This window comes from Podarcis cretensis (assembly GCF_951804945.1).
Source record: "Podarcis cretensis genome assembly, chromosome: 16".
NCBI lineage: Eukaryota > Metazoa > Chordata > Lepidosauria > Squamata > Lacertidae > Podarcis > Podarcis cretensis.
In genome coordinates, this window is record NC_137186.1 from 37,868,351 (window position 1) to 37,882,275 (window position 13,925).

The window sequence follows — 13,925 nt, forward strand, 5'->3', positions numbered from 1 at the left end:
TGGCCGCGGGGACCATATAACACCGGTCCTGAGAGATCTGCATTGGCTCCCAGTACATTTCCAAGCACAATTCAAAGTGTTGGTGCTGACCTTTAAAGCCCTAAACGGCCTTGGTCCAGTATACCTGAAGGAGCGTCTCCACTCCCATCGTTCAGCCCAGACACTGAGGTCCAGGGCCAAGGGCCTTCTGGCAGTTCCCTCATTGCGAGAAGTGAGGTTACAGGGAACCAGGCAGAGGGGCTTCTTGGTAGTGGCGCCCGCCCTGTGGAACGCCCTCCCTTTAGATGTGAAGGAAATAAGCAGCTATCTTATCTTTAAAAGACACCTGAAAGCAGCCCTGTTTAGGGAAGTTTTTAATATTTAATGCTGTATTATTTTTAACATTCAATTGGAAGCCGCCCAGAGTGGCTGGGGAAACTATGGGGTTGGTTTGCTTTCTTTTTACCTTCAGACTGCAGAAATCTCTTCCAGTTGAAAGAAGCGTTGCAGGTGGTCACAATTCCTGATAATAATCATAAAAACAAGCAGACGTGCATTAAATAATTCATGGAAAGCAATCCATGGCAGGCAAGCTTCATCCATTTTAGTGGCATTCCTCTTCCCTTCTAAAAACCATTCAATGCACTGGGGCTTGTAGATAAGAGTTAGGGAACCAGTATCCCTCCAGAGCCTGTTGGACTCCCAACTCCCATCAGCCCTAGCTAACATGGCCAATGGTCAAGGTTGGGGGCAGCTGCAATCAAGCTGCATCTGGAAGAAGCCATGCTGGCTGCCCTTGCCATAGTTAGTCTTCCAAGTGCGTGAAGATGGGGATTTCATTGTCACTAAAATTTGAAATGCTATTCCAGCCATCAACAGAGGCATCCTTAACACCTCCTCTCTTCATGACACCTTTTATGTGAGTGGCTATTACAGCATCCCCTGGCTTGGACATCTTTCAGAGGCAGAGTTCAGGGGTGGGGAACACTTTTCAGCCCTGAGGGCCGAATTCTGCTCTGGGAAATCTTGCAAGGGCCACATGTATGCCAGCGGTAAGCGTAGCCAAAGGCAAATGTGGGTGGAGCAACAGGCACAAACTTCACCTTTATACAAGGGGCTAGCTTCTACAGTGGAGCTTCAACTTACATACGCCTTGTCTCGCGGACATTCCAAGTTGCGTCTGTGGCAAACCCGGAAGTAAACACCAGGTTTGCCATGATTCGTGCATGCGCGGAAGCGGCTTTTGCCATCTGTGCGTGCGCAGAAGCGTGCTACTGCCTAATGCGCACGCACACAAGATGCCTCTTCTAGCATACTGTTTCGACCAGCAGATGGACCGCCGGAACGGATTATGTCCATAAGTAGAGGTTCCACTGTACAGGCATCCAAACACCTCTCTCTAGCCTCTATCCAAGCAAGCAAAAGGCACAATGAGAGTTCAGGGATATGTCTCACCCAGGCACAAACATTCAAGGGTGTGTGAAGATGGCTATGATTCCACAATATGGAATACAGATATAAAATTTACAGCATATTATGATCTAAGAGAAAATTATACGAAAATGGTATCTCAATGGTATCTAACACCAAGTAAACTAGCAAAAACGTATAAATCAAAATCAAATAAGTGTTAGAAATGTAAAGAGAAAGAAGGCTCTTTTTATAATATGTGGTGGTCTTGTAGCAAGGTTAAAACTTACTGGGAAATGATATATAGTGAATTGAAGAAGATGTTTAAAATAACATTTTGGGGGGGAAACAACCCAGAAGCTTTCCTTTTGGGAATTATACAGACAGAACTACCCAAACTGTACAGAAATTTATTTATGTATGCGACTACAGTGGCAAGAATGTTACTTGCCCAAAAATGGAAAGAAGAAGTCCCAGTGAAAGAAGAATGGATACAAAAACTTATGAAATATGCAGAAATGGTGAAACTTACTATAAAAATAAGAAATCAAGATAACAAACTTTTTTTATAAAAGAATGAAAATGGTTTATTGAATATTTACAAACAAATTGTAAACAGATAAGAATGTTGGCAGGATTATTGTAATAACCTGCAGTTTGAGTATATTTTTAAAGTAGATGAATAAATGATCAAATTAAGTTAATTTGGATATGCAGAAAATATTTTTTTTTTAAATGAAAGAGGAGGAAGGAAGTTAAGTTTTGAAATTTTAAAATGACTGTAAAATTATTGAAATGCATAAACCTGAAAATCATAAAGTTTATATATCTAAGGAAAAGAAGATGGCCATGATTCTTAAACCCCACCCACCCATGATTTAGTTTTTCTCTGCAGAAATAGGAAACTTATAACACTTACCTTGAGCTTGAACATATATTTTGTTCCTGGCACGAGGCTTAAAAACAGAGGCAGGAAGGGAAAGCAAGTTAATTTAACTAAGCAAAGCAAAGGTGAGAAAATATTTACAGTACACATCCATACACGAAATGGTTGTGTTTCAGAAACCACTCTCCCTAAAATACCTGCAGAAGGAGATTAAGATTCAGCACTTTAAAATGGTTGCTTTCTTTACCTCCCTCTGCAATGGAGATGTTGGCTTCCTGCTCAGAGCGTTTTTCAATTGTCAATGTGATGACATCAGATATTGTTAGGAGCAGGGCCTTTTCCAGAGTGGCCCCGAGGCTGTGGTGGAGGTTCTTCCGAAGGACTTTTGCTATTTTTCTCATATTTTCCCCATCCATCTTCCAAACATCTGGTGGCTACTTTTAAGAATGTGGGACTACGTTCTACCAAAACAAGAGATCATTTTCATTGGTGATATTTTTCGTATTTTACGGTTGCACATTGATACAATATGTGAATGGCCTGGGGGAAGATTTCACTCTTGAAAGGCTCTATAGATCTTTTGTTTTTAAAGTTAAAAATTGTGAGGGTTTTACCCTTAAAGATGAGGCATAAAATATTCAGAAAAAAATATAAAGAAAAAGCTCACCATTGGCATCAGAAGGTTGACAGTGAAAACTTTGCAGGGGTCACCAATCTGGTGCCCACGGAATGTGCCCCACAGAGGCCTTCCCTCCACCCAAAGGGTGCCGTCCCCCCCCATGCTAAAATGAGTCTTCAAAGAAGCATTCTGCTGCGGCCAACAAAATAAGCTGAAATGGCTGCTTGGTTGTGTTGTGAATATGTGGGCAGCGACCATGTACACAGGTCAGAAAGGTTTGTTGACCCCCTGTAAGTGCATCCCAAAGAAGAGAATTTCAAACGGGTTTGGCTCCTTCTAGAAAGGAGTGCCAGAGCAAGGTCAGGAGCAGGGGAGAACGGCGTGATGGGACAATGAGCTACTTGTGCGTAAAAGGGTTAGTCCCTCTGAGTTTGCTTAACGTAGCAAAGCTCTGCCTTGAGCGGAGCCCTTGGACATGGCTCCGTCAGTCACTGGTAGAATCCGACAGTGGGCGCTTGTGGAAACGTTTCCAGCATAAAAGCTGCTTGACGGAAACGCGTCTCCTAGATTCCCTGCGTGACAGCTTCCGGCGAGGGGTGGGGGTCGCTAAAGGGGGCCTTGATACCTCCTCACTGTTCTCACTGGAAGTGTCCCAGAGCCTCCCCTCCGACTTCCTGTCCCTTGAAGCTCCTGCTCCCCCCCTACTGGTTCCCTCTTCTGCTGCTGAGTCTCTTCTATCCTCCTGGAGCCCTTCCACCACCTGTTCTTCCGATGGCAGTTTCCTGACAAACGGGAAGCTTGAAAAATAACTTTACTTGCTATTTATGGTCTCCATCAACCAATTTTGTAATTTGACACAGTTACCAGCTTAGCTCAAAAGCAGCCCTTAAAAAATAAATGCTAACATACCAGCAACATTTCATAGCATCCCCTAGCAAGTGTCTGTTCCACAGAGAAAGGTGTGTGTGTGTGTGTGTGTGTGTGTGTGTGTGTTTGTAGCCTCTTGGAAGGAGTGGGAGGTGGGGAATAAAACAAGAAGGAATAATGAAGGTTACAGTTTGATGGGGAGAGGACGGTTGCCAACAAAAGGAGGCATAATTTGTGTTGAAGGCAGAGAATCATAGAGGAAGAGTGTACTTATCTGGAGTAGGGTTTTTCGACTGTATCAAAATAAATTAAAGCCCTGTCTATGATTGCTATCAAATACTGTATTTATATGGAAAGTAAATCTGCCTTCTCTAGGGCTCTCTAAACCAAATCCCTCTTTATGTCAGACGTGTTTTATAGCCACTGCATACAAAAGCCAGTAGACCAGTCAACAGGCAACCTTTAACCTCGGTTTGATGTTGTGTATCTGAAGAGCCATGAGCCTCAGACATGTTCACCCTGGCATGATCGCCCTGGCTTGCTTTAGGCTCCCTTCCAACTCTCCATTTCTACGATTCCAAGTCCACATAGACAACTCTAGATGGACCCGTGATCTTCCAAGGTATTGCTCTGTTTCCAGCAACCAGCAGCAACCATTTTCTCCACCAGGAGCCACCCATCCATCTGACCAGGTGGCCAATGCCCAAGGATGATGGGAGTTGTAGTCCAGCAACAGCTGAGGGCCACAGAGTCCCCACAAACCCACATTTTAGGGCAATGCTCTGCAGATACGACTGAAAATGCCATAATTACGTACCCAATACACTGCAGCTGCTTCCTTCATTGACTCTGTGAAGGACACTGCAAACCTAGAGGCAGTGAGAACAAAGGGAGGTCAAATCAGGACCCAATGATTTAGATCAGAGCTGTCCAAACTGTTTGTCATGGCACATTACTGTGTCGGCTGCAGTGTGTAGTTGTGTTGTGCGAACGCTTCCCACGTTCCTCCCAGGGCTGGAAAGGGCTTAGTTTAACCTCCGGTTTGCTAGTAAAACTGAATTACTGTGTCGTGAAATGATGCATATCTAAAAAAGTGTGTCACCAACATGAAAAGTTTGGAAAACTCTGTTTTAGATGCACACACTTGTATACAGACTTCTCTTTTGCTTTCCTCGTTCTTTCATATGTTCTTTACCTTCTGCTGGCATTCTCCTTTGACCCCTCTTTTTTATTTTGTTTGTGCTTTGCCATAGCTCAGGGGCAAAACACCTGTCTTGCATGCAGCAAGTCCCAGGTTCATTTCCCAATGGCATCTGCCGCTGGGGCTGGGAAAGATTTCCTGCTGGAAACCTTGCCAGTCCGTGCAGGCAATACTGAGCCAAATGGGCAAATTCAGTACAAGACAGCTTCTTCCTCTGATCCTATAAGGTTTGCCTATTGTTTTGAAATAAGCAGAGGCTGTTGGGCCTCAGGCTTTTCTCAGGAGGTTAATTGTCACACTAGACAGCCTATGCTAAAACCCAATAGCTTTAAAGATGATCAAAAACTTAGCCAAAGACATGGACTTTCGCTCAAACACCTTGCTCCAATTTCTTTTCAGTGCAAATTGTATTTCCCATCTATCACGTTCTTGAGTGGGAGGGAAACTGTGGCTCATGGCCTGTTCAGTGATAAGACTGCCAAATTAAAAAATATGCCCTCAGGGAGAATCACCAACATTTAAGAAGAGTTTGATTAAAATAAAATAAAATGGAACAATGGCATGCTCTTTTATGAAGCTGAATGAGCTTCTTCTCCCACCTCCCCACCCTTACAGAATTTGGCAGAATATGTAGCAGGTAAATCACACAGTTCTGCCAGTCAGTTTGTACTGGCACCCCACGCTCAGTTACTGGAAAGGAAAGGGCCGTGTCTCACTGGTAGAACATATGCTCTGCATGCAGAAGGTCCCAGGTTTAATTCCCAGCATTTCCAGACAGACACATGTCATGAAAGCCTAGAGAGTTGCTGCCAGTCTGTGTAGAAATAGGCATAGCTGTCAACTTACAGATTTGAAAATAAGGGACCAGCAGCCTTGAAAATAAGGGATCAGCAGCCAAAATAAGGGATTTTCAGAAAACAGGTATGTTCAACTTCTGAGCCCCTCCGAGCCAAAGGCAGAAAGCCCAGCCAGCAGCCAAACAAAGCCTCAAGCGGTGGTTCCCACAGCACAGCAACCCAGCAAAGGGGATGCAGCAAGGAAAACCACCGTCCCCTCTCCGCTGGGAAGCGCTGAGCAAAGGCGAGTCCCCAGGCAACGTGGCTGATTTCATCGGCACAAAGCATGCAAGCTCCACCCCCCAGTCGTTCTTAGACTCCTTATTGGGTGAGCAACGCAGCCAAGCAACACAGTTGGAGCCTCCCTCCTCCCTGGCCGGCAGGTAGGGAGGGAGAGGAGTTGCTTCCTTTGAAACCCGGGAAATATAAGGGACATCATCAATAAGGGACAGCAGCGGGACACAGCGCTGGGATAAGGGACTTTCCCACCAAATAAGGGACGGTTGACAGCTATGGAAATAGGACTCAGTCTGGTGGCTGCTGAAGCAACTTCAGAGCCCTGCTCTCCTCTAGCTGTGGTTCCCAACCTTTTCAGTACGGTGGCCCAGAAGTCCAAATTTACTAGGTATGGTGAACCATCGATTTATTGCCACACAAATTCTGGACTTTAGGTCTTCAGCAGCCATTGGTTTCATAGGTTTTTTACTGCATTTGCCTGTTTTATAACCATTACTCGAGGCACCCACGCATAAATTTACTTAACACCTCCATTAATGTGGAATTTGTTGAAATATCTACAGTTCTTGCAACACTATCCACCTTTTTTTTTAATGGGAATTTAAGAACACCAATCATGGGATTGTGGGATATTGCTTCATAAACTATAAAAATTTATTCCAAAAACATAGAGTTATACTAGCAGTGTTAAGCTATAACAAATTATGAATATTTTTAACAGTTAACGTTCATGGAAGAAGCCCATTTGGGGAAGTATCACTGGGATGGGAGAATACATAAGAGGATCCTGCTGGATCAGACCAGTGGCTCATCCAGTTTCCTGGTCTCACAGTGGCCAACTGGATGACTGTGGGAAGTCAGCAAGCAGGATTCAAGCGCATGACTACTCTCTCCTCATGTGGCTTCCAGCAATGGGTATTTTAGAAGCATTGCTGTCTCCAACTGTGGAGGTACAACATATCCATCATGAAGTAAAGGTAAAGGTAAAGGTAAAGGGACCCCTGACCATTAGGTCCAGTCGTGACCGACTCTGGGGTTGCGGCGCACATCTCGCTTTATTGGCCGAGGGAGCCGGTGTACAGCTTCCAGGTCATGTGGCCAGCATGACTTAGCCGCTTCTGGCGAACCAGAGCAGCGCACAGAAACACCGTTTACCTTCCCACCGGAGCGGTACTTATTTATCTTCTTGCACTTTGACGTGCTTTCGAACTGCTAGGTGGGCAGGAGCAGGGACCAAGCAACGGGAGCTCACCCAGTCACGGGGATTCGAACCGCCAACCTTCTGATCGGCAAGTCCTAAGCTCTGTGGTTTAACCCACAGCGCCACCGGCGTCCCATCCATCATGGGTAGTAGCCATCAATGGGTTTCTCCTGTATGAATATGTCTAATCCTCTTTTAAAGCCATTCAAGTTGATGGTCACCATCCCTTCCTGGGGGAGCCAGTTCCAGAGTTTAGCCATGTGCCCCATGAAGAAGGACGCCCTTTTACCCGTCCTAAATCTTCCAAAATTCAGTACACATTTTGCCAACAAGTATGTCAACGCGGGGGTTAGACGGTTGTCAGACATACTCCTAAGATCATTCAATACATAGCCTGCTACAGCATTTTATCCTCACAGCAGCTGAAAACCCCGTCTTGCAAAGATATGTGCTACCAAACGGCAGCACAAACATTGTTTCATCAGCAAACTCAGGATACTCTGTGATAATCGGCTAATTGTAGCAACACGAAGCCAAAATTCAGAAAACCTTGCCTTCAAAAAAATGTATCTTTGAACATCCTATCACATGACAGTTTAAGGAGCGGCATCACTCAAATTCCGCTGTTTCTTCAGCTGGAAAGCAGTGGACAGATTTGGGTTAAGCAAACCTCAAATCCCCTTTGGCTTAAATATTAATTAAACCAGATCGGGTGATGGTTTGTCACAAGGTGCTCATACAGAGAGCTGTTTGTAGTATTTTACTCCAGTGGGAAGGTAAATAGCATTTCCGTGCGCTGCTCTGGTTCGCCAGAAGTGGTTTAGTCATGCTGGCTACATGACCCGGAAGCTGTCTGAGGAAAAACGGCAGCTCCCTCGGCTAGTAAAGCGAGATGAGTGCCACAACCCCAGAGTTGTCCGCGACTGGACTTAATAGTTAGGGGTCCCTTTTATTCATTTTAAACTATCATTTCCTCTCTCTATTTCCTTCTCACTTTGCTCTGCTGCTGCCAGTGTCAAAATTAAGGCGGTAAATTTAGGCTGAGGGAGGGAAGACACCATGTAAACAACAACATCCTCATAATAAAAAAAAAATGGATAAGATATCCGAGATGGGGAGAAGGGCAAAGAAGGAGTAACATAGACTGGCTATATTACTACCCAAGGATCCTCTTTTGCCTAAGAATCTGGCTCTTTCCTCTACCTGGCTTCCTCCAACACTCTCCCCATCACTTTGGCCTTTTCGTCACACTTGGCATCTTCATTGATGTCGGTTCCACCAAAGATGATTCCAAAAGGAATCCCACTGCCTGCAAAAAGCCCAGAGGTGCAAGGGTTAATTTGATTAAATTTAATCGAGACTTCTTCTTCTTCTGGTCTTCCTACACTGCCTTTGCAATGGCCGCCTTATGATTAAGTTATATTTTATGCCCAATGTCAAATTATACATGTTACAAGTCTGGACACCCTATCAGAATTTTACATTCCGATAATGAAGAAAAGATTCCATTAAAAAAAAATAATCCTGTATTTGGCACGTGTTCTTCCAATATCGCTTTTACAGCAGGTAAGATAGATAGATAGATAGATAGATAGATAGATAGATAGATAGATAGATAGATAAGATAGATATCTTTATTGTCATTGTCCCATGTAGAACAATGAAATTGAAAAACTACATAAAACTACATAAAACTACGGTAACCATGGGCCATGGGTGCCATGACACCCAGAAAGGCCTTCGTTGATGTTCCCTAGATGCTGATCTTTCACTTTAAAAAAAGGGGGCTCTCTAGCCCTCTTAGAAAGTAACAAAACAAAATGTGCAGGTACCTTTCTAAGAGATTTCTATGAAATGAGCCAGCCTGATTACTCCTGTTGTTGTTGTTCAATATATTTATATCACACCTTTCTCCCCAGATGGGATTCGAGGTGGCTTACTATGTTTAAAAGTATAACTCTTAAAAACAAAGTCATAAAAACAAAAAAAATACTAGTTTAAAACAATAATTAAAATTCATCACTTTTAATGTTTGATGTCTTACTGTGTTTTAATTTGTTGGAAGTTGCCCAGAGTGTCTAGGGTAACCCAGTCAGATGGGCAGCAAATAAATGAATATCCTCATCAAAACACATTTAGAACCAGCAGTTAGAATGCCGTTTGCCCTGACAGAAGCCAGCACTCAGCACTGTCTGCTAGTCAAACAATGAGCTAAAGTTTATGTTTTGTGGTTCCATACCTTACAGTGCAAATCTCCATATGCAACTCAAAAGTAAGCCCTACTAGTTTCAACAGGGCTTGCTCCTTAGTAAGCGTGTGTGGGATTGCAGCCAGAGTCAAGTAAGGTTCTCTAGCTGCTGAGAGATCCCTACTCTCTCCATCCAAAACCCAAAAGCTCTTGCATCTCCTCAGATCTGGTTCCTCTGCCACACCCACTGCCAATTAAAAAAGAATGAGTCCCAGCAACCAACACTCTTTTCTTGCAACTGATCAGGATGGCAAAGCAATAAGCTTTACATTCTTTTAAGCTCTGGAAGGTGGGGAAACAAATACAATTAAGTGGCAGTTTTACACCTCATTAAACTAACAAATAGCAGTGGGATGGTCACTAATTAGTAACATGGCTGCTTTTAAATTCCAGCTAAACGCTTGTTAAAAATAAATCAGAAGGAGGTCATGTGATTTGTGCTCTGACCAAGGCTTGCCCAATTATTGTATGGTTTCCCCACCCAGTAGGAGGCATCCTATATCACAAAGTTTGTTTATTTATTATATTTGCATATCTCACCTTTTCTCAAAGGAGCTCAAGATGGCACACACTCTTCAACCCTCTCTATTTTATTCTTACAAGAACCCTGCAAGGGAGATTAGGCTGAGAGAATGTGAATGGCCCCTGAGGTTGCCCAGTGGAGCTTCAACGCTGGTCTCCCATGCCCTAGTCCACTCTGGCTGCAATGCCACACAGACGTCACAGTTCATCCTCACACTTCATAACTCTACTAATGGGTAGTGCCTGGCACTACCAAGCAATTAGTGGAAACATTGCAGTTTTAAAACACATAGACTGATTTGTGAGTTTGGACCTGTTACACTAAATATCAGGTGACGTCACGCCAAAGTCACATCTTGATTCAGAATGGCTCCCGGTGTCCAAATGTCGACAAAGACTGCCACCTCCGCCTCAAGAAATTTCATGTTGAGTTTGGCAACAACATACTGAGGTGGCCAAGCCTATGCCAAAAAATAATAATGGGTTCCATCATGCCAAAGTCACATTTTGGCCCACCCTCTTGATTCAAAATGGCATTTGCCACCATCGTGAAGTTTGCTTTCCCCATCTTGGGAACTCTCATGTCAACTTTGATGGCTATATCTGTAGCTGAAACTATGTCCCCAAATGGACAGTCACCCCAAAGCAATGTTTTGGTCCACCATCTTGATTCAAAATGGCATCAAACATTGATGGCAAACAACGCTGGCCGGATTGATGGGGTCTGCTGCTGCTGCTGGCGTGAGTGTTGGGAGGACCGCTCCCTCTCCTGCCAACTCCATCCGGCCTAGGGGGCGGGGCCTGCACTCACTGCCACAGCATAAGAGGCCTGAGAGAGGCCTCCGGGACACGACTGCTGCTGCTGCTGCTTGCGTGAGTGTTGGGAGGACCGCTCCCTCTCCTGCCAACTCCATCCGGCCTAGGGGGCGGGGCCTGCACTCGCACCCACAGCATAAGAGGCCTGAACAGCTACCGGCAGCAATGGACAAAATGGTTTTAAATGTTTTAATCGCTTTTAATTTGCAGCACTTTAAATGGTGGTTGTTGTTTTTTATAATATTATATTATTTCATTATTTTATTTTTGCTTGGGGTGGGATAAGCACTGAGTCAGCACTATTGTTCCTTGTGTTGCTTTGTTTTGTTTTGTTTTGTTCTGTTTTGTTTTATTATTATTATTATTCTGTTAAATTATTATATAGTTTGTATTCTGCCTTTTAAGGGGGAGGGTCATGGCTGCCTGGGAGTGGGCCTCAGCCAATAGATTGGGTGGGGCAGGTTCCACAGGGGGAGATGTATTGGGACACCCGATCTCAGTGATCACGGGCAGGAGGAGGAGTTATGCTAAGACCAGACCATGTCATTACCGAGGAGGCAGGTTTAGTCGTTGTTTGAGGACTATCCCTGCCTCCAGGTCTGGTCCTGACCGGAAGGATACAGTAATCAGCAAGGGAAACCCACATGACCTGAAAGTGTTGCTGTGCAATGCCAGGTCAATGATGAATAAAACCACTGCCATCCACGACCTGATTGTGGATGGAGGATTTGACCTGGCATGTGTGACAGAGACCTGGTTGGATGAGGCAGATGGGCCTGTCCTTGCCGCTGCTTGCCCACCAGGTTTCTCTTACGCACAGCAACCCAGGTCATGTGGGCGGGGAGGGGGGGTTGCAGTGATTTTTAGGAAGTCATTAGTCTGCACCAGGCGTCCTATTGGGAAGACCCAGTTTTCTGAGTGCATGTTCTGGAAGTTGGGCAATAGGGGCAGTACAGGATTCCTACTGGTGTACCGACCTCCCCGCTGCACCAAGGATTCCCTGCCCGAGCTGCTTCAGGTCGTGGCGGATATACTCCTGGAGACACCTAGCTTGGTTGTCCTGGGGGATTTTAACATCCATGCCGACACGACCTTACAAGGGGCAGCTCGGGACTTCGTGGAAAGCATGGCCTCCATGGGGCTGTCCCTGAATAAGTCTGGCCCAACTCATAGCCACGGACATGCCTTAGACTTGGTGTTTACCTCTACGGATGTTGGTGATCTGACATTAACTAAAAGCGAAACAAAAGAAGTGCCATGGTCAGATCACTTCCTGGTGCAACTGGACTTCTCCGCAACCCTTCCCCTCCGCAGGGAGGTGGGACCGATTCGGATGGTCCGCCCCCGCCACTTAATGGATCCAATTGGCTTCCAGAGAGTGGTAGGGGATGCTTTATCCCAAGTTGATGGCCTTTCAGCTGATTCCCTGGTGGCACGCTGGAATGCGGAGTTAACCAGGGCTATTGACTGTCTGGCTCCGAAGCGCCCTCTCCGATTGCATGGAGCCCGGACAGCCCCGTGGTTCTCCCCGGAGCTGAGGGTGATGAAACAATCGCTGAGATGGCTAGAGCGCCGGTGGCGGAAAACTCATTCTGAATCAGACCGGACACGGGTTAGAGCTCAACGTCGAGCCTACCAAGTGGCAATGGCGACGGCGAAGAGGGCCTTCTTCGCCGCCTCCATTGCATCTGCAGAAAACAGCAGCAGGAGACTTTTTCAGGTGGTTCGCAGTTTATCGGAACCACCTGTACCACCGGGGCCTGGTAGGGACCCCAAGATCTCCTGCAATGCTTTTGCAAAGTTTTTTGCAGATAAAATCGCTCAGATTCAGAAGGAAGTAGACTCCACAGTGGGAGCAGGGCCAGGGCGGGAGAGTGCTAGAGTTCTGTCTGGTCCTGTTATATGGGATCAATTCCAATCTGTTACCTCCGAGGATGTGGACAGGCTGCTTGGACGAGTGAAACCGACCACCTGTCTTCTTGATCCTTGCCCATCCTGGCTGATAAAAGCGAGCCGGGAAGGGCTGGGCGATGGGCTTTGCGGGGTGGTGAATGCTTCCCTCTGTGAGGGAGCCTTCCCAGACCCGCTGAAAGAGGCGGTCATTAAACCGCTTCTTAAAAAAACATCTTTAGACCCGGCCAATTTGGCCAACTATCGCCCAGTCTCAAATCTTCCATTCTTGGGCAAGGTGATTGAGCGGGTGGTTGCTGAACAACTCCAAGCACGCCTGGAGGAAACGGACCATTTGGATCCCTTCCAATCGGGATTCAGGCCTCACCATGGGACTGAAACTGCCTTGGTCGCGCTGGTTGATGACCTCCGGCGGGCTAGGGACAAAGGTGAGAGCTGTTTCCTAGTTCTGCTGGATCTCTCAGCGGCCTTTGACACCATCGACCATAACATCCTTCTGGACCGTCTAGAGGGGCTGGGAGCTGGGGGCACTGTTATACAGTGGTTCCGCTCCTTCCTCCTGGGCCGTGTTCAGAAAGTGGTGGTGGGGGATGAGTGTTCAGACCCTTGGGCCCTCACTTGTGGGGTACCTCAGGGTTCCGTCCTCTCCCCCATGCTTTTTAACATCTATATGAAGCCGCTGGGAGAGATCATCAGGGGGTTTGGACTGGGTGTTCATCAGTATGCAGATGACACCCAGCTCTACCTCTCCTTTAAATCAGAACCAGTGAAGGCGGTGAAGGTCCTGTGTGAGTGCCTGGAGGCGGTTGGAGGTTGGATGGCGGCTAACAGATTGAGGTTGAATCCTGACAAGACAGAAGTACTGTTTTTGGGGGACAGGAGGCGGGCAGGTGTGGAGGATTCCCTGGTCCTGAATGGGGTAACTGTGCCCCTGAAGGACCAGGTGCGCAGCCTGGGAGTCATTTTGGACTCACAGCTGTCCATGGAGGCGCAGGTTAACTCTGTGTCCAGAGCAGCTGTCTACCAGCTCCACCTGGTACGCAGGCTAAGACCCTACCTTCCCGCGGACTGTCTCGCCAGAGTGGTGCATGCTCTGGTTATCTCACGCTTGGACTACTGCAACGCGCTCTACGTGGGGCTACCTTTGAAGGTGACCCGGAAACTGCAATTAATCCAGAATGCGGCAGCTAGA

At 46.2% G+C, this 13,925-nt stretch overlaps 1 protein-coding gene and 1 long non-coding RNA gene across 3 annotated transcripts in view; one reads left to right on the forward strand and one right to left on the reverse strand.

Annotated features, from left to right (window-relative positions):
• The window catches only part of GLT1D1 (glycosyltransferase 1 domain containing 1), a 60,321-nt gene that overhangs the window by 43,712 nt on the left and 2,684 nt on the right, over positions 1 to 13,925 (reverse strand). The window contains exons 3-6 of one of the 2 annotated variants that reach the window (XM_079957048.1): positions 8,440 to 8,545; positions 4,579 to 4,630; positions 2,309 to 2,345; positions 446 to 502 (exon numbers count right to left, since the gene is read on the reverse strand). In XM_079957048.1, the coding sequence (XP_079813174.1) occupies positions 446 to 502; positions 2,309 to 2,345; positions 4,579 to 4,630; positions 8,440 to 8,545 (252 nt within the window). The remainder of the gene's footprint in view (positions 1 to 445; positions 503 to 2,308; positions 2,346 to 4,578; positions 4,631 to 8,439; positions 8,546 to 13,925) is intronic. The other variant, XM_079957049.1, reaches the window with a different exon arrangement.
• Positions 1 to 13,925, forward strand: part of LOC307205126 — a 449,333-nt gene that overhangs the window by 3,286 nt on the left and 432,122 nt on the right. The window lies entirely within an intron of this gene.